The sequence below is a fragment of the Carcharhinus amblyrhynchos genome, chromosome 32 (genome assembly GCF_965287045.1).
Source record: "Carcharhinus amblyrhynchos chromosome 32, sCarAmb.v2.hapA, whole genome shotgun sequence".
In the NCBI taxonomy this organism is placed as follows: Eukaryota; Metazoa; Chordata; class Chondrichthyes; order Carcharhiniformes; family Carcharhinidae; genus Carcharhinus; species Carcharhinus amblyrhynchos.
The window spans coordinates 17,905,851-17,924,325 of NC_137355.1; the positions used below are offsets into that span (position 1 = coordinate 17,905,851).

The 18,475-nt window shown below is 42.6% G+C and overlaps 1 protein-coding gene across 1 annotated transcript in view; it reads right to left on the reverse strand.

Moving 5' to 3' along the window:
- etfa (electron transfer flavoprotein subunit alpha) overlaps positions 1 to 16,194 on the reverse strand; it is a 48,214-nt gene extending 32,020 nt beyond the window's left edge. The window contains exons 1-6 of the mRNA XM_080216053.1: positions 16,081 to 16,194; positions 10,560 to 10,709; positions 9,955 to 10,036; positions 6,686 to 6,768; positions 3,272 to 3,371; positions 1,150 to 1,260 (exon numbers count right to left, since the gene is read on the reverse strand). Of these exons, the coding sequence (XP_080072179.1) occupies positions 1,150 to 1,260; positions 3,272 to 3,371; positions 6,686 to 6,768; positions 9,955 to 10,036; positions 10,560 to 10,709; positions 16,081 to 16,131 (577 nt within the window). The 5' untranslated portion in view covers positions 16,132 to 16,194. The remainder of the gene's footprint in view (positions 1 to 1,149; positions 1,261 to 3,271; positions 3,372 to 6,685; positions 6,769 to 9,954; positions 10,037 to 10,559; positions 10,710 to 16,080) is intronic.
- Between the last annotated feature and the right edge of the window lie 2,281 nt (positions 16,195 to 18,475).

An 18,475-nucleotide genomic window follows, 5' to 3' on the forward strand; every position in this document is an offset into this window, starting at 1 on the left:
TGGCCTCACCAACACCCTATTCAATTGCAGTAAAACATCCCTATCCTTGTACTCAAATCCTCTCGCTATGAAGGCCAACATACCATTCGCCTTTTTTAGTGCCCGCTGTACCTGCGCACTTGCTTTCAGTAACTGATGCACAAGGACACCAAGGTCTCACTGAGTATCCATCTATCTCAATTTACACCCAGTCAAGCAACACTGTCTTCCTATTATTGCTCCCAAAATGGATAACCTCACATTTCTCCACATTACACTGCATCTGCCATGCATATGCCCACACTCAGCCTGTCCGAATCACGCTGAAGCATCTCTGCATCATCCTCACAGCTCATCTCAAGAGAAATCTTGCCAATTTCTGAAAGTATTTTGGAATCAGCATGGCAGATGAGCAAATATCTGAATTGTGGTATGCAATCTGGTGTACAAACCCTTTGGTCCAGGCAGACAAATTTGCCAAAGGGTTGCAAATGGCAGGAGTTTACTGTGTACAGGAAATTGGATAGAATTAAGCACCTTACGAGGTGAGGAGCAGAGAAAAGCTACACTAGTGTCCTAGTGAGCACTAACCCAATTCATAGAATGCGACCTTCCAACCAACTCTTGGTTCAGTTGATAAATTTCACTTTATAATCCACTGATGTAAGATTAGTTCAGCTGGCACCATAACATTTAGATGATTGAGGGATCAAGCCCCATTCCAGGGCTGGAAAATGTAACCGAGACTGACTTCAGCACAGAACTTGGAGTGCTAGTGACAAAGGTGCTGTCTTTCAAGAGATGTTAAAACCAAGGACTTGTCTGCCTGCTCGGATGTGCAGAATAGACCTCATGAAACAACTCAGAACTGGAGAGTTCTTTCAGCATTCTGGAGATTATTCCTCTCAGCCAACAACACCAGAAGACATTATTTGATCAATTACCTTATTTGCAGTTTGTAAGGGCTTAGCAATTGGCTGCTGAGCTTTCCCATTTAACACTGCTCATGTTTTCACAATGTATTTGCACCGCGTGAAGCTCATTCAAGTTTATATGCAACTAAGGAATGACGGCAGCGCAAGCTGGAGTAATGCTGTCAAGCATTAACTAGCTCAAGCCTAAAAGTGGGCCCAAAAAACAGTCTTTCAAAGTTCAGAGTCTGCCATTTACCTTTTTCAGAACTTGCATCTCCTCCATTCACAGCAGCAGCTTCAAAAGATGTCCCTCGTACAGAGAACACTTTCACTTCATCACCAGACTTTACTGTGCACAAAGCATTTCCTGCAGAAAGTCAAGAGTTAAGAACAGAGAAAAACCGCTCAGACTTCAAGGTGGACTTTTGGAACCTGAACTCCAAAAAACAGTTTGTGAATTATCAATCGTAAGCACGTTTAAGAATACATCCTCAGGAAACCAGTATCCCAGAGGGGACCATCCTAGAATTGATACTGGGGAATGAGCCAGGTCAGGCGATCCACATTTCAGTGGGGGAGCATTTTGGGCTTAGCAACCATAATTCCCTAAGATTTCGTAGTCATGGGTAAGAATGGCCCTCGGATGGGGGGGCTTAATTGGGCGAGGGCCAATTGCATCCAAATTAGACAGAACGAGGGAACATGGATTTGGAGCAGCTATTTGAGGGTAAATCTACGTCTAGCATGTGGGAGGCTTTTGAAGCCAATTTATTGAAGTACAGTACAGACACATCCCCACAAAATGAAGTTTAGAAATGGCAGGATTCGGGGACCATGGATGACAAGGGAAATTGCAAGCTTAGTCAAAAGGATCACCTGCATCAGTTCCAACCTCATTCTACCACTACTGAAAATTTTTCTTGGATTCTCCTTCTTTTATATATTCAACTCACCGGCCATTATGCACCACAAACTTCGACTCATCTGGAATCTACAAATTAGGAATAGTAGGTCACTCAGCCCCGAGTCTAATCCAACATTTTATAAAATTGTGGCTGATCTGATTGTGGCCTCAATTCCACTTTCCTGGAACTACCCCTATACTCTTTGACTCCCTCTTGCTGGTCAAGAGTCTAATTTCCCCTTAAAAATACTCAATGCCCCTGGCTCCACCAGCCTCTGTGGAACAGAACAACACAGGCTTCCTCATCCCTATCTGAAATCAGAGACCCCCCCATCTTTAAACTGTGTCCTCCAGTATCTCCCACAAGGGGGAACATTCTTTCAGCAGCCACCCTGTCAAGTCCCCTCAGGGTCTTGTACATTCCAATAAGATTAACTCTTATTATACTAATCTGCCACTCACACCCTATTGCACATCAAGCGCTCCTAACCTTGGTCAACCTCAAATGGTTCCCCTCCTTTAGCAATGCCTCCATGCTCCACTCATCTATCACTTCTCTAATGCCTAAATCCTATCTCTCGCCAGCCACTCTTCTAAACCAGGGCAGTGTGCTACAAACCCATATTCAAAATCATTAGTGGAACCTTCAATGAAACATAATACACCTCAATGCTTTTCCAAAATAACTCTACCTTGCTTTGTTGCTCCCCATGTTCAAATTCCACAAAACCCACCTCACCTTCAGTTCCATTCTCTAACATCCTAGTGTCTGGTCCAATGAACAAACACCTCCTTCCATGTAGATATTGGAAGTGCATTAGTTTTAGTTCATTTATTAGTGTCAGAAGTCAGCTTACATTAACACTGCAATGCAGTTACTGTGAAAATCTCTTAGCCACCACACCCAAGTACCTGTTCAGGTGCACTGAGGGAGAATTTAGCATGGCCTATGCGGCTAACCTGCACATCTTTCAGACTGTGGAGGAAACCCATGCAGACATGGGGAGAACATGCAGACTCCATACAGACAGTGACCCAAGGCTGGAATTGAACCTGGGTCCCTGGCTCTGAGAGGCAGTAGTGCTAACCACTGCATTGCCAGATTAAGAAGTTTCACTGTTTACAAGGTAAAGGTGATGCAAGTTGCTGGAATTAATGAGGTATGAAACACAGTCTGGTTTCTGGCAATGGAAGTAACTAATGACAGTTGCTCCTGTGTTCTAATACCAGGCGTTATTACAATTTAAAGGTAAATAAAAGGCTCTGTGGAGCAGATGAAAGGAATGTAGCAACATAACCTCAAATGGATGTTTCTTTGGTGCCATGCCAGAATCTTTTCTATAATGCAAGAGAACACAAATAACTCTTCAAAAAATGTTAGATTTTACATTCTGGAAAAAGGCATAATAACTAATTACAAGTCATTTACACCATTGAAACAGCATGTCAGTGACTGCGTTCACCCTGTACCTACCTGCATAAATAGTCCTAACAAACGTTTCTGGGTCTTTAATTTCAGTGATGTCAGAAATGGCAGCAACATCAAGTTTAGCAGCTATTCTAGGAATTAGATTCTGTAAACAAATGAAAAGTTGAAAATAAACTTTCCAAATTAAGTAGAATAATCAAAGGTGTATTTTTTGCTTAAAATGCCAAATTTATTTGGTTATATTTTTTACTAAAGGACAAACCAGCAAATAAACAGCTGGTGGGAAGACGATCTGTCCCAGCCTTGGTTTCTTTTCAGGATGTAGATCTACTGGCGAGGCCATCATTTGTTGCTCATCCCTAACATAAGGATTAAAATTTATTTATTAGTGTCAGGTGGATGCTGTTAGGTGAATTGGCCATACTAAATTGCCCATGTCAAGGGAATTAATAGGGTAAAAGTTTTTTTTAAGAATTTATTTAGTCACAACTAGGCTTACATTAACACTGCAATGAAGTCACTGTGAAAATCCCTCATCGCCACACTCTGGCACCTGTTCGGGTACACTGAGGGAGAATTTAGCATGGCCAATGCACCCTAACCAGCACATCTTTTTGAACTGTGGGTGGAAACCGGTGCACCCGGAGGAAACTCACGCAGACGCAGGGAGAATGTGCAGACTCTGCACAGACAGTGACCCAAGCTGTCAGGGAATCAAACTCGGGTCCCTGGCGCCATGAGGCAGCAGTGCTAACCACTATGCTGCCCTTAGTGACTTCTTAGGCTATTTCAGAGGGCGGTAAAGAGTCAACCACATTGCTGTGGCTCTAGAGTCACACACAGACCGGACTGGGTAAGACAGCAGCTTTCTTTCCTTAAAGGACATTAGTGAACCAGATGGGTTTTTTTTAAAAAATACAATCCGTGATCATTTCATGATCTAAGACTAGCTTTATATTCCAGACTTATTAACAGAATTCCACCACTTGTAGCCTGTGAATTACAAGTGCAATGACATTGCCACTACGCCACCTCATTTCCTAACAGGTTACCCTTGAGCTGGAAAATAAAGTTTTTTTTTTAAAACAAAGTTTTAGTCATAAGTAAGGCTTACATTAACAGTGCAATAAAGCTAAGGTGAAAATCCCCTAGTTTCCACATTCCGACACCTGTTCAGATCAATGCCCTTAACCAGCACGCCTTTCAGAGGAAACCTGAGCATCCAAAGGAAACCCATACAGACAAGGGGAGAATGTACACACATCACACAGACAGTGGCTCAGCAGGGAATCAAACCCAGTTCCCTGGCACTGTGAGGCAGTACTGCTAACCACTGTGCCACCCAGAAAACCATTATCCAATTCCTGGACAGAATGCTGCCCTGAACCAGTAGCACCAAAAATGGGCATCATGAATGGGATTTTGCTGTTTGCAAAACAGTTGCCATCTTAGTCCTCATAACAGTACTCACAACCTTCTTTGTACTTCTGAGGCTGTAGAAAGCTCTGGTCAGGCCCCATTTAGAGTTTTGTGAGCAGTTTGAACTCCATACCTAAGGAAGGATGTGCTGGCCTTGGAAAGGGTCCACAGGAGATTCACAAGAACAATCCCTGGGATGAGGAGTTTGTCATATGAGGAATGGTTGAGGACTTTGGGTCTGTATGCGTTAAAATTTAGAACGTGGGGGGGGGATATCGAGCGAGAGAGAGCGCACAAGAGAGAATCTTATTGAAACTTACAGGATATTGCGAGGCCTGTCTGGCTAGAATGGACATGGAAATGATGTTTCCACTGATAGGAAAAACTAGAACCAGAGGGCACAACCTCAGGCTAAAGGGACAATCCTTTAAAACAAAGATGAGGAGGAATTTCTTCTGCAGACTGTTGAATCTGTGGAACTCTTCCCCGCAGAAGGCTGTGGAGGCCAGGTTATTGAGTGTCTTTAAGACAGAGATAGCTAGGTTCTTGATTACTGAGGGGATCAGAGGTTCTGGGGAAAAGGTAGGAGAATGGGGATGAGAAAAATATCAGCTATGATTGAATGGCCCAATTCTGTTCCTATGTCTTATGATCTTCGCTCTGCTGGATTGTTGATTCTTACTGCTTAGCAGACCTTTAACAGGAAACTACTAACAAATTCCTTTTACTTTCAATGAGTGTTCTTTGAAGCAGAATGCTGCTGTTCTGTGCATATTGAATCACAATATAGACACATTCAGTTTGATTACACTACATTTTGTTCTTTGTATCCTCACATGCTGTGCATTCGTTAAAAAATTGCAATCTCAGTTTACCCTCCATTTCCTTTGTGTTACATTAGAAACATTAAGTTGAAAACCTGAGCATAAAATAATTTTCAAGTGGGAAGAGGACAGTTAATTAGAATATTGCTGGGAAACACAGAAATGATGGAATAGATCTAGGGAGAAGGGCAGAACTAATCCAATAAAATACAACTTATGAAATATAATGCACTGTGTAATGCACTGTAATTCAATTGGGATACCATTAAGCCAGTGAGCTGACAGTTCCAAGACAAGATGAAGTATTGCAGGAAAATGCTACAGGAAGTTTTATAGCAATTCAAGTGGCTCTGTTAAAGAACTAGAAGACCTGACCAGCCACGAGCAACATTAAATTTCACCCTACTTGAACAAGTGTGCATTTTTCTTTTCCATAAAGATCTGTCAGATTAGAAACTAGAGTAATTGGCAGAAGGATCAGACAGGAATTGAGACAAATCAAAGTTTCAAGTTTATTTATTAGTGTCACAAGTAATGAAGTTACTGTGAAAATCCCCTAATCACCATATTCCAGTGCCTGTTCGGGGATAGAGGAAGAATTTAACCTGGCCAATGCACCTAACCAACATGTCTTCCCAACTGTGGAAGGAAACTGGAGCAACCAGAGGAAACCACGTAGACATGGGGAGAAAATGCAGGCTTTGCAGACAGTGACCCAAGCCAGGAATTGAACCCAGGTCCCTGTGAGGCAGCAGTCCTAACCATTGTGCCATGTCTACGGAAATAGGGTCTGTGTGGGATTCTTGTCAGTGCAGGCTCAATGGGCCAAATGGCCTCCTTTTGCACTGTAGGAATTCTATGATTTTTTTCCAGAGTAAGCATGACTTGCTTAAAGCTCATCGTTTAAAAATGCATGGAATTATAGAGTAATTAATCTAACATCCTCAGTGGGGAAGCCAATCAGGCGTATACAATGGCACTTAAATTATTATAAGGAATAGACAAACTTGGATTCCAAAGTTAATTAAACAATGCACATTTTAAGCCCAAAATACTGGCTTGTAATATTACAAAAACAAAACTTTCTGGTAAGTTTTTTTTTAAATAGCGTTTTGTTTAATACTTTGGTATTTCTGCTGACACAATTATGCGCATGACATAGATTTACTGGGCTTAATGGCCTTTGTGAATGCTATGCAATGTCTCACTAACTCACCTTTCCAAAGGCAGAAGCTCCTGCACATATATGTGTGAATTTGAATTGCTTATGTGTAGCCAGTACCAGCGGCGTCAGCTCCTCTGTCAACGATACAGAAAGCAGAACATTAAGTACACAAATGCACAGGCGGGAAACATACATGTCAGAAAATGCATTGAATTAAACACACCATCAGATGAAGGATGGAATGTTCTCATTAAAAAAATGGAGGCTAACACATGCCTACACATCTTAAGAAACTTACCAGGCTTCTATTTAATTGGATGCTACCCTGTCTTCACCACTGTTGTAGAGCTTTATTACTTGCCTGCTATCTAGTGCAATTGTGGTTGGCTTATGCCCACATGGTAGGAATTACTTGAAAGTATAGTATGGGTTATTGAGAGATCCTGCATAGCTTAGCTCTGTTTCAATAATGCAAAGACTTCATTTTAAATAAGTAGTTTCTCAACACCAGGTTAAAGTCCAACAGGCTAATTTGGAATCAAGAGCTTTCGGAGCGCTGCTCCTTCATCAGGTGAGTGCAGGATTCCTTTCACAAACAGGACATATACAGACACAAACTCAATTACAAGATAATGGTTGGAATGCGAGTCTTATCAGGTAATCAAGTCTTTACAGGTGCAGACAATGTGAGTGGAGAGAGGGTTAAGCACAGGTTAAAGAGGTGTGAATTGTCTCCAGTCAGGACAGTTAGTGAGATTTTGCAAGCCCGGGCAAGTTGTGGGGTTACAGATAGTGTGTCATGAACACAAGATGCTGATTGAGGCCATCCTCACGTGCACAGAACTTGGCTATCATTCTCTACTTGGCAATTCTGTGTTGTCGTGTGTCATGTGTCATGAAGGCCGCCTTGAAGAACGATTACTTGAAGATCAAACGCTGAATGCCCGTCCCTGTTGAAGTGTTCCCTGACAGGAGGGGAACACAATCAACACACATTGCAAAAGCTTCAACTGTTATGTACAAGCTGAGTAAGAGAGTGCGGAACAATAAGAACCAAACAGCAAGTCTACCAAGCCTCAATACTCAGCATACTCCTGCAGAGTGGAGCGATCACATGCTAAGCAAGAGAAAAGCCTAAACGGTTTCCACCTTCACTGTCTCAGGTGTATCTTCAGCATCTCTTAGCAGTACAAGATCATCAGCTGAGATCCTGGAACGTGTTAATTCCACCAGTACATACTCATTGCTAAGCCAATAGTATCTGCACTGTTTATCAGATGGACAACAGCCGTACACCCAAAGATTTTCTGTACAGTGACTTGGCCATTTCATCACTACGTTCTGGACATCCACTTCGCCATAAGGATGCCTGCAATGAGATATGAAGGTGACAGACATTGACACTGAAAACTGGGAGACAGTCACTGATGATTGTGACCTCCAGAGGCTGACCGAAGGGTACTTGAAGCGGACAAGCGAAACAAGCTGGTTAAGAGGGTCCAGAGAAAACAGAGGCTAATGAATAGCGCACGTTCTCAGTTTTCACCTGCTGTGGCTCAGGAGCCCACTTCAGCATGGCAGTGTCTGCAGAGGATGTTCAATACAGATTTGATCACCACAATGCAAACCATTGTCTTACGAGACAGAAAGCTCCACCAGTTACAACATCCAATAACAAATTTCAGGCAGGGTCATTGAAACTATGAAAACACACACCAGCTACACAGGGACAGTATAGAAACATCACAAGAAAGCAACTGAACAAAAAGTCTTTCAATCTCTTAAAGCTGCAATTTCCAAAACCCATGCACAATCTACCACAACCTTGAACAAAAGTCTGCCCCAAATGCTTCACTTCCGATCTACTCGTCATTACTAAACCACAACTAAAGGACTCAAAGGGCCAAAGTCATATTTCCACCATTCAGACTTAGTCAATTGTTCAATGTCAATGACAATAGCCCAGCAACAGCACCTAATATCAGACATACGTTTCTTTACATAGTTCTTAGTTCACGCTCACTCTCAGCCAGACATTTATTAAGCAATAAAAACAAATTACTGTTGGAATCTGAAACCATCTGATCTATTAAGCATTATTTTTAAATAAAAAGAGTTAATCAACATAGCCATAATTGGGTTTTGTTTTGTGTTAACAGTGTGTATCAGGAAAGAGGGGAAATCTCTCATCTTCTGGTCAGTGAATTTTGTACCAGCACATTCCAGATACACAGTTGTGAACCTAAATACCCTGTTGCTTCGTCATATATAAAAGTTTTAAAGAAATTAGTTTTTGATTATTCATTCAAGGGATGTGGATGCCACTAGCTAGGCCAGCATTTATTGCCCATTCCCAAATGTCCTTGAGAAGGTGATGGTGAGCTGCCTTTCTTGAACTTCTGGCCTTCAAACCTCCTTTCTCCAATATAAAAATGTCTAGCTTTGTGACTACCTGCTTGAAACTAACAGCCCAAGTCTGATTAAACAGCAGTGCTTTTGAAAAAGTTATGTAAAAGATTATCCATTATACAAGATGCTCTAAATACATTCTACACAGGGAGCATTGAGGAAGTGCAACCATTTTAAGTATCTTGCCAAAGATAAAAATGTCACAGGTCTATCGCGTTCTAATGAGGCTGAGTCAGTTAGGATTGTATTCATTGGTGTTTAGAAGAGTGAGAGATGATCTCATAGAAACTTATAAAATTCTAACAGGGTTAGACAGGGTAGATTCAGAAAGAATGTTCCCAATGTTGAGGGAGTCTCGAACTAGGGGTCATAGTTTGAGGATAAGGAGTAAACCTTTTAGAACTGAAGTAGGGAGAAATATCTTCACCCAAAGGGTGCTGAACCTGAGGAATCCACTACCACAAAAAGTAGTTGAGGCCAAGACATTGCCTGATTTCAAGAAATTAGATATCGCTCTTGGGGCTAAAGGGATCAAGGGATATGTGGATGTAACTGGGGGAGGGTGGTGGTGGTGGAAATCAGGATATTGAATTTGATAGTCAACCATGATCAAAATGAATAGCATGCAGGCTTGAAGGACCGAATGGCCTATTCTTTCTTCTATATTACTTATACGTTTCTATATACTTTACGACAAAGTAAATATGTCCCCAAATCTCTGCGGATGCATTAAGTTGATTTCATCAGTACCCGACTCGTGGTTAAAAACAAAAATCAAACCCTACAGTGGTATTGCAAAAATACTGTGGATACTAGAGATATGAAAGAAAACCAGAAAATGCTGCAAATACTCTTAAGTCTGACAGCATCTATGGGGAAAGAAACCAACCTACTGCAGTATTCATGCCCACCTGCTAGAAAACCTTTGAATGTGTCACTCTCAGCCACAAGAATCTTCTTCACACCCTGCACTTTGCTGACCTCTTCCACAACCTGTAACAAATAAGCAAATATCAGCTCTGAAACAAGGCCCAGAAAAACAACATGGATAAGAATCACAGAATCCCTACAGTGCAGAGGGAGGCCATTCAAGCCTGCACCAACAAGGGGGAGGTGATGGCCAAGTGGTATTATCACTAGACTATTAATCCACACACTAAGCTAATGATCTGGGGAACCAGGTTCAAATCCTGCCATTGTGGAATTTGAATTCAATTTTACAAATCTGGAATTAAGAACCTACTGATGACTATGAAACCATTATTGATTGTTGGAAAAACCCATCTGGTTCACTAATGATCTTTAGGGAAGGAAATCTGCTATCCTTACCTGGTCTGGCCTACACGTGACTCCAGAGCCACAGCAATGTAGTTGACTCTCAACTACATTTTGTCACATCAGACGTGCTATATAAATGCAAGTTGCTCTTTCAGTCAGTAAAGTCTCAGAGATAATTTTACAACAGCAATTCTAATTTTCATAAGTCTTTGAAAAATATTCAAAGATATGGTCTTACCTTGCCACAATTTGTGCCGGCCACCAAGCAGCTAACATCTCCACCCAGCTGTTTTGCTGCTGTGATGGCATTGAGGGTAATAGGAGTCAGCTTTTCATTATTGTGCTCTGCGAGTACAAGGGTGCTTTGAAATCGTTGCAAGTAGCTGATCTGGAAAGGAAGCAAAGAAGAATCTTACAAAATCTTGCATTTTTACCAGGAATACACTTGCCCCGTGAGACTGATTACCACTCAAGTGCGATCATGACAGATCTGCAGCTTAACGCCTTATAAAGCACTTTTACCCCATATCTCATAACTTACAATCTCCAATCTAAAACTAATCAATGCAGTATCAATTGCGATTTGTGGAGGAATGTTCCAAACTTCTGCCATTCTTTGCACCTTGAAAGGTTTACCCTTTTCACTGCTGAAATATCTGATTCGACCCACCAACCAACAGAACTAATTTCTCTCAAACTACACTACCTGTTCCTCTCAACATTCTGGAAGCTTTGACCAAATCAAAGTTCAATATTATAATATCACAATGAGATTTGTGGTACTATAATACTTCAGAAAGCCAATATTTAAGACGATAGAGCTTTGAACTGCTCCTTGATTATGCACAAAGGTAAAAATATAGAGAATTAACACACTTTGTTAAACGATATTGCCTTGTGACATTTCATTATCACAAACTGCTCCCAAGTGACAGACCTCTAACCATACAAGCATTAGGTAGCTCAAACTGCTCTCTCCAAACGCAGCCAAGATTTGAAGGGAGGAAACCCACTGTTGGGATATTTGCCACAATGAAATTTCATACTTCTACACTTTCTCAAAATAGTGCCAGGGATAATTTCACCTGAAAGAACAGGCAGGACCTTGGTTCAAAATCTCCTCCTGGAATATGAACAGCCCAAGGTCAATATTGAAGCAAACACTAGCTCTCATTGTCAATATCAGATTTCAGTGTTGTTGAGCCAGTAGCTGATATCGTTGCCAACACCAAGTCTCAGTGTTGTCGATTCACAAGGACATTCAGGCTAAATGATTAATGACTGCAGCATAATTACTGCAGACTTGTGAAATAAATAGCAAGCTAATTACGGGAACATTCTCTGATAATTGGCTGATGTATCTTCCTTCCTGAGTCAAACAATTGTGTGCAATTACACTGGGATCCCTCTAACACTGGCTGCTATAGCGCAGTGCTCAGTATAACACAGTTCCGTCTTGAGTCCCAAACTTTCAATTAAATAGGATTTGCCCAACATGGCATTAAACGACATGTCAGAAAGGCTTCCACTCAGCTCTTCTGAGACAACAGTAAAGGAATTTCAGGTACCTTGGCACCCTGTGTTAGGAAGATTTGTTCCTGCTGCTAGCAGTCCAGTCAGTTTCTGGATAATGCATATATACGTAAACATTAGAAATGCATCATGTGCTTGATTTTTGTGCTTGCTTTGGCAGCACACATACTAAAAAATTGGAAACTATAGACAGTCATTATCTGAACAAGACCCATGTCTACTATTGCGTGCACTACAGAGCAAGTGCTTGGATACCCTTCCACAAGCTAGCAAGCCCAAATGTCTGGTCTATGTATGAGCTGAGAGCTCACAAGGCCATTCACTACTTATCACAGATCCTTATATTTGTGGTGGAGCTGCTCTTTGTCACATCCTACAACTACCATCACCAGATGGTGACTAAAATCTGTAGAGTGGCTCCCTAGCAAAGTTCATAAGAAGAGTGGGAAACAATTAGAGGCACTTTAACCTTTGCAGTCCATGATGATGTTTGAGCTCTTAAAACTTGTTACAAAAATCATTAGGTAACAATGTTTTATCAGCAGCAATAGGTAAGGAAGAGGTAAATCAGGAAATTAATTGGTTTTATTAAAAGAGATAAGAGACATGAAAAGCTGGTAGACTTTGGAAAGAAACAGGACAACCTCCAATGGTTATAGTGCTAGAACAAGGTGCCACAAGATCAAATGAAAAACGTTTAGAATCAGGAGCTGTGCAATGCAGTCAGTGAGTGACTGAAACTGACCATGTTAGCATTGCAAAGCAATTAGAAAGATTGTTGAAAGCAAAGGGATTTGGGAACTTAGTGGAAATGTGGGACTAGGGCTATTGCTGGGGTTTGGGAGAACCAACCTTCTTCCATATCACGCTTTCTGTGACTCAGGTCATTCTGAGGGCCCAAAGATGTGAGGAAATTATAATGGAGTACCAAAAGGGAAATTACAATTAACTATACATTTAACATTCAAGGGCATGGGATAAGTGCTGGAAAATGGAATTAACATGACTTTAGTGCTAGTTATTGTCAGTTCCAATTCAGTGGACCGAAGAGCCTTTTCTGAACTGTGCGACTCTAACATTCGTTAGAAAAGGTGTGGTAATTGATCAAAGGTAGAACTGAGCAATAACCTACTTTAAAAATTATCAGACAAGTGTTTTTCTGACAAACCACTTCAGAAGCCCCAAGAGTCAACCACAGAACATGGAACTGGAGTCTCATGTAAATTGGGACAGGCAGATTCTTATCTTTGATGGATGTTAGCGAACAAGCTTTTTTTCTGGCATGAACCCAGCAGGTTTCAAGCTTGTGTTTACTAGTATTAACCCCTGCAAACAATCAGGTTCCTTCAATCATTTTCACAACCTGCCACATCAGAATTTTAATACTCAGCCCCTGGGTTGCTGCAACCAGTATGCTGCCTGCATTGACGCTACACAAGCAAAAAACTCAGTCTCTCATATTTGCAATGATGCTTATGAAGAGTAAAAAGTCATAACCTCTGCACATGCAACTCCAGCTTTGTTCAGGTCAATATGTTTGCAATGACATCATTTGTTTTTCATCAACTGCTCTGACCTTGGGAATACTGACAGGATTCTTTGCTATTTGTTGGCAGAAAAGATTTTAATTCCCAATTTGTACTCAATTTGAACCGAAAGAGTGGGGCCCCTTATTTAAAGGGGCATTGCCTGAAAAGGTGAGTGGAATAACAGTCCCATTCATCATGGCATGAAAATCCTGGATCACATGCGCCAACTCCACTTTGTCAGACAGCGACAGGTTTGAGGGATCCAATGGCTTCTTGAGGTTTGAGGGATCCAATGTAAAATCAGGAACTACAGACCAGCACACAGTGATCCAGAATTGCTAAGGTAAACCACCTTGCTCCATGCAAGAGTTCTCATTAGGCCAGCTTCACATATTGGCACCAGCAAACAAAAAGAATCAGTTGTCCCAAAGCGCCTGCCCTGGACAAATTCCATAATTGTTTCCTACATTTGACATGAAAAGTACACTCTATTCAAACCCTACTATGCTATGAATTATCCCATGATGCAGAAATATTCACAAATCTACTGCTGCAATCTTCTGAAGTTGACGAGAGATCTCTTGGCTTCAATGTGAATTTAGGAAAGTATTTAAATCAGAAAAGCAAAACACCCACGCAGTCACACATGGATTTACCCTAAGCCACACATCCACATTCATGATAACATGAATAACACTAATGTACAGGTAGCACAACGCAGGAATCACCGAGTTTAGCACCAGCTCCCAAGCATCAGAATTCTGCTAGGTTTAAAAACAGATCAGTAACCCCATTAGCCACCGCCCCCAGGTGTGTAGGAGCTGTAATGTTCAGAGCTCAGCCCTCACCGTGGAATGGAACACATGTGCCACACTAACACTTTAGTAAGAAAGAATGCATTTTCAAAAGTAACACTTTCTAAATGACCTGCTGCTTAATTAGATTCAAAAAGGTCCACTGGCCAGTACTCTCGCCAATCACCAAAGATAATAGTCAGTTGTTTTCTGACTATGGGATCTTCCTGTGAATAAGCAGCTCTGACATATTCACCTCTTGCTCCTAGTTCTTATGTTCTTAATTCACCAGCCATACCAATATGACTTAATATCACAGAACGCAGGGCATTTATTCCCAACTACAAATGCTAAATACTGCAAATGTTGAAAACCCACAAGACAAACAGATGCTGTAAATACTCAACAGGCCAGCAGCATCCCTGGTGAGAGGTTTAATGTTCATCTTTCTGGCTCATCTGTTCTACCAAATCAGTTCAATAATAATAATAATAGAAACTATATCCTAACGAATTTCTACAGGGATAGATGGAATTTAATTTACACAAATGCAAGGTAATGCATTTTGGTGGATTGAACCAGGGCAGGACTTCCTCAGTTAATGGTAGGCCGTTGGGGAGAGTTACAGAACAAAGAGATATAGGTGTACATGTTCATAACTTCTTGAAAGTGAGGTCACAGGTGGACAGAGTGAAGGCGGCATTCGGCATACTTGGTTTCATAGGTCAGAACATTGAATACAGGAGTTGGGACATCTTGTTAAAGTTGTACAAGACATTGGTAAGGCCACACTTGGAATACCGTGTGTAATTCTGATCACCCTATTACAGAAAGGATATTATTAAACTAGAAAGAGTACAGAAAAGGTTTATTGGGATGCTACCAGGACTTGATGGATTGATTTATAAGGAGAAGCTGCATAGACTGGGACTTTTTTTTGTCTGGAGCATAGGAGGCTGAGGGGCGACCTTATAGAGGTCTATAAAATAATGAGGGGCATAGACAAGGTAGATAGTTAATAGCTTTTCCCAAAGCTGATGGAATCTAAAACTAGAGGACATAGGTTTAAGGTGAGAGGGGGAGAGATACAGAAGTGTCCAGACAGGCAATTTTTTCACACAGAGGGTGATGAGTATCTGGAACAAGCTGCCAGAGGCAGTTGTAGAGGTGGGTACAATTTTATCTTTTAAAAAGCATTTAGATAATTACATGGGTACAATGGGTATAGAGGGATATGGGCCAAATGTGGGCAATTGGGATTAGCTTAGGAGTTTAAAACAAAAGGGCAGCATGGACAAGTTAAACCTCTATGACACACAAAAGTGACTGCAATTCAAAACCATTACACTGACTACACAGCACTTTGGGTTTGGGATGTCATGGGCTATGATTAAAGCATCAGGAACATGTCTCCATGGGTTTCCTCAAGTGCTCCAGTTTCCTCCTACAGTCCAAACGACGTGCTGGTTAGGGTGCACCAGCCATACTCAGTGTACCCAAACAGGTACCAGAGAGTGGCAACTAGCGGATTTTCACAGTAACTTCATTACAGTGTTAATGTAAACCTTACTTGTGACACTAATATATAAGTTTAAGCTTTATGTGAAAGGCGCTACTGAAATGCAACTCTCTCTCTGAGCGGTTCAGGTGAGCTTATCAGCTGCAGTTTTCACTTTGGCCCACAGACAGCCAGAGTAAGTAGCAGAGCCATGATCTCAGGCCCTGCACCCCCTTCCCGCGGGGAGGGTACCTCTGCGACCCTGAACGCTTTGACCCCGACCCAGAGGCTGTAAATGCGGCCTTGTGAGCTGCAGCCTCCGCCCGGGCCGAGACCAAGCGGGGTAGAGACCTGAAGGCCGCAGGTACCCTCTCCCGGAGTCTCCCCTCAGTCTCTCACACTCACCGCCGCCGCTGGGAGCCGCCGGCCGCCCGGACATAGCAGCAGCCCGAACATTTTCCAACACCTTCCACCCACCCCCCGACAGAAACCTCGCGAGAACTCCTCTCCACCCCGTCCCCTTTCCCGGACCTATCGCGAGATCTGCTCTTCGCTTCGCTTCGCTCCGCCCCGCCCCTTTTCCAGAGCTCTCGCGAGGTCTCCTCTCCGCTCCGCCCATTTTCCCGCGAGATCTCCTCTCCGCCCCGCCCCATTTCCACACCTCTCGCGTGATCTGCTCAACGCCCCGCCCATTTTCCGCAACTATCGCGAGATCACATTCCGCCCCGCTCCGCCCCTTTTCCAGACTTCTTGCGAGATCTCCTCTCCGCCCCGCCCCCTTCCCGGAACTCCACTGAGATCTCCTGTCCGCCCGCCCCTTTTTCGGGAAATCTCGCGGGAATTCCGTCCGCCCCGCCCTCTTTTCGGTGATCTCGTGAGATGTGCATCCACCGGTGGGCGGTCTGATTCATTCACTCGCCGTACGAGTTAGTACTGTTGCCAACCCTCCCGGATTGGCCTGGAGTGTCCGGGAATTCAGTCTCCATCCAGGCCATTCAGCCCTTCTAGCCCTGTTCCACCATTCAATGTGATCATGGGAAATCCTCTATCGCAATTACATTCTTCTGCACTCTCACCTTATACCCCTCTAAAATATAGAAGTATATCTAAATTTTTTACTTATTTGATTTATTGATGTTAAAGTTTATTACTTCGTGTCACAAGTCGGCGTACATTAACACTGCAATGAAGTTACTATGAAATTTCCCTAATGGCCACACTCCGGCACCTGTTCGAGTACACTGAGGGAGAATTTGGTATGTCCAATGCAGCTAAGATTCACCCACCCCCAGCTGCTCGAGTCAGCATCCCTGCGTCCAGTCCATCCAGCCCTGTCAGAATTTTATACACTTCAATGAGATCCACTTAATTTTTCTAAATTCCAGTAAATACAGACCCAGTTGACCCAATCTCCCCTCGTAGGACAATCCTGTCATCCCAGGAAACAGTCAGGTAAACCTTTGCTGTACTCCCTCTTTGGCAAATATGTTCTTTCTTTGATAAAGGGGATCAAAACTGCACACAATGCTCCAGGTGTTGTCTCACGGAGACACTGTACAGAGATACCCTTGCTCAAGTATTCTTGCAATGAAGGCCAACATACCATTTTTCAGCTTGCTGGACCTGCATGCTGGTGTGTAAGGAATGATGTGGATATGCCGGCGTTGGACTGGGGTAAACACAGTAAAAAGTCTGACAACACCAGGTTTAAGTCCAACCGATTTATTTGATAGTAAACTCACTAGCTTTCGAGGTTACCCCCTTCGTAAGGTGAATGGAGAGTTAGTGAGTTTACTATCAAATAAATCGGTTGGACTTAAACCTGGTGTTGTCAGACTTTTTACGGTGTGTAAGGAAACCCTGGTCCCTTTGTGCATCAACATTTCCCAATCTATCACCGTTTTCCTACTGGTGTGGGTAACTTCACACTTATCCATGTTATAATGCACCTGCATTTCTTTGCACATTTCTCTTCACCAGATATAGAAATATTGACCATGGGAAGAAAAGTTTGTTTGGATCACAGCTGCGTTTCCTACCAACACTGAGCATACGCAGTTCGAGCACATTTCTCTGTGATCTAATTTGGAGTGACAGTGTAGGCAGCGGCCAGGACCAAAGATGGCACTGCTCAAATCATCACAGTTGGGCAGCGGTATCCTTCCAATGTGTGCTGTTCAGCACAGTGGTGAAACTCTATGAATTTGCCAAAACCAATTTGAAAAGACAAATGCAGATTACAGTGGACATTTTGTGCAGCTCACCCCTCCCACTTGAAGATGATCATGGAGCAGTCTGGGTAGACCTCTTTTTCAGACAACTTTCATCTACTTCTCTGCGGGGAAGGAGTCCTGGGGCCTCAGATGGAATCAACAAGTGGATCAGAAACCTCTGCTTCCTCCCCACCCTGATCCTGGGAAACTGCAGGGACGCTGCGAGCCTGTCTCAAAAAGCAGAAAGTGGGTGAACAGTTTCAGGATTCGAATAGGTTCAGGTTTTCACTCGGTTGATTCCAGAGTTGAGAGGGTTGGCTTATGAGGACAGACTGAATAGTCTGGGGCTATTCTCATTAGAATTCAGAAGAATGAGGGGAGATGTTATGGAAACACATAAGATTATGAGGGAACAGATAAGATAGAAGCAAGGAATTTGTTTCCACTAGCGGGTGAAACTAGAACTAGGGGACCATGGCCTCAAAATAAGGGTGAGCAGATTTAGGACTGAGTTGAGGAAGAACCTCTTCACACAAAGGGTTGTGAATCTGTGGAATTCCCTGCCCAGTGAAACAGTTGAGGCTACC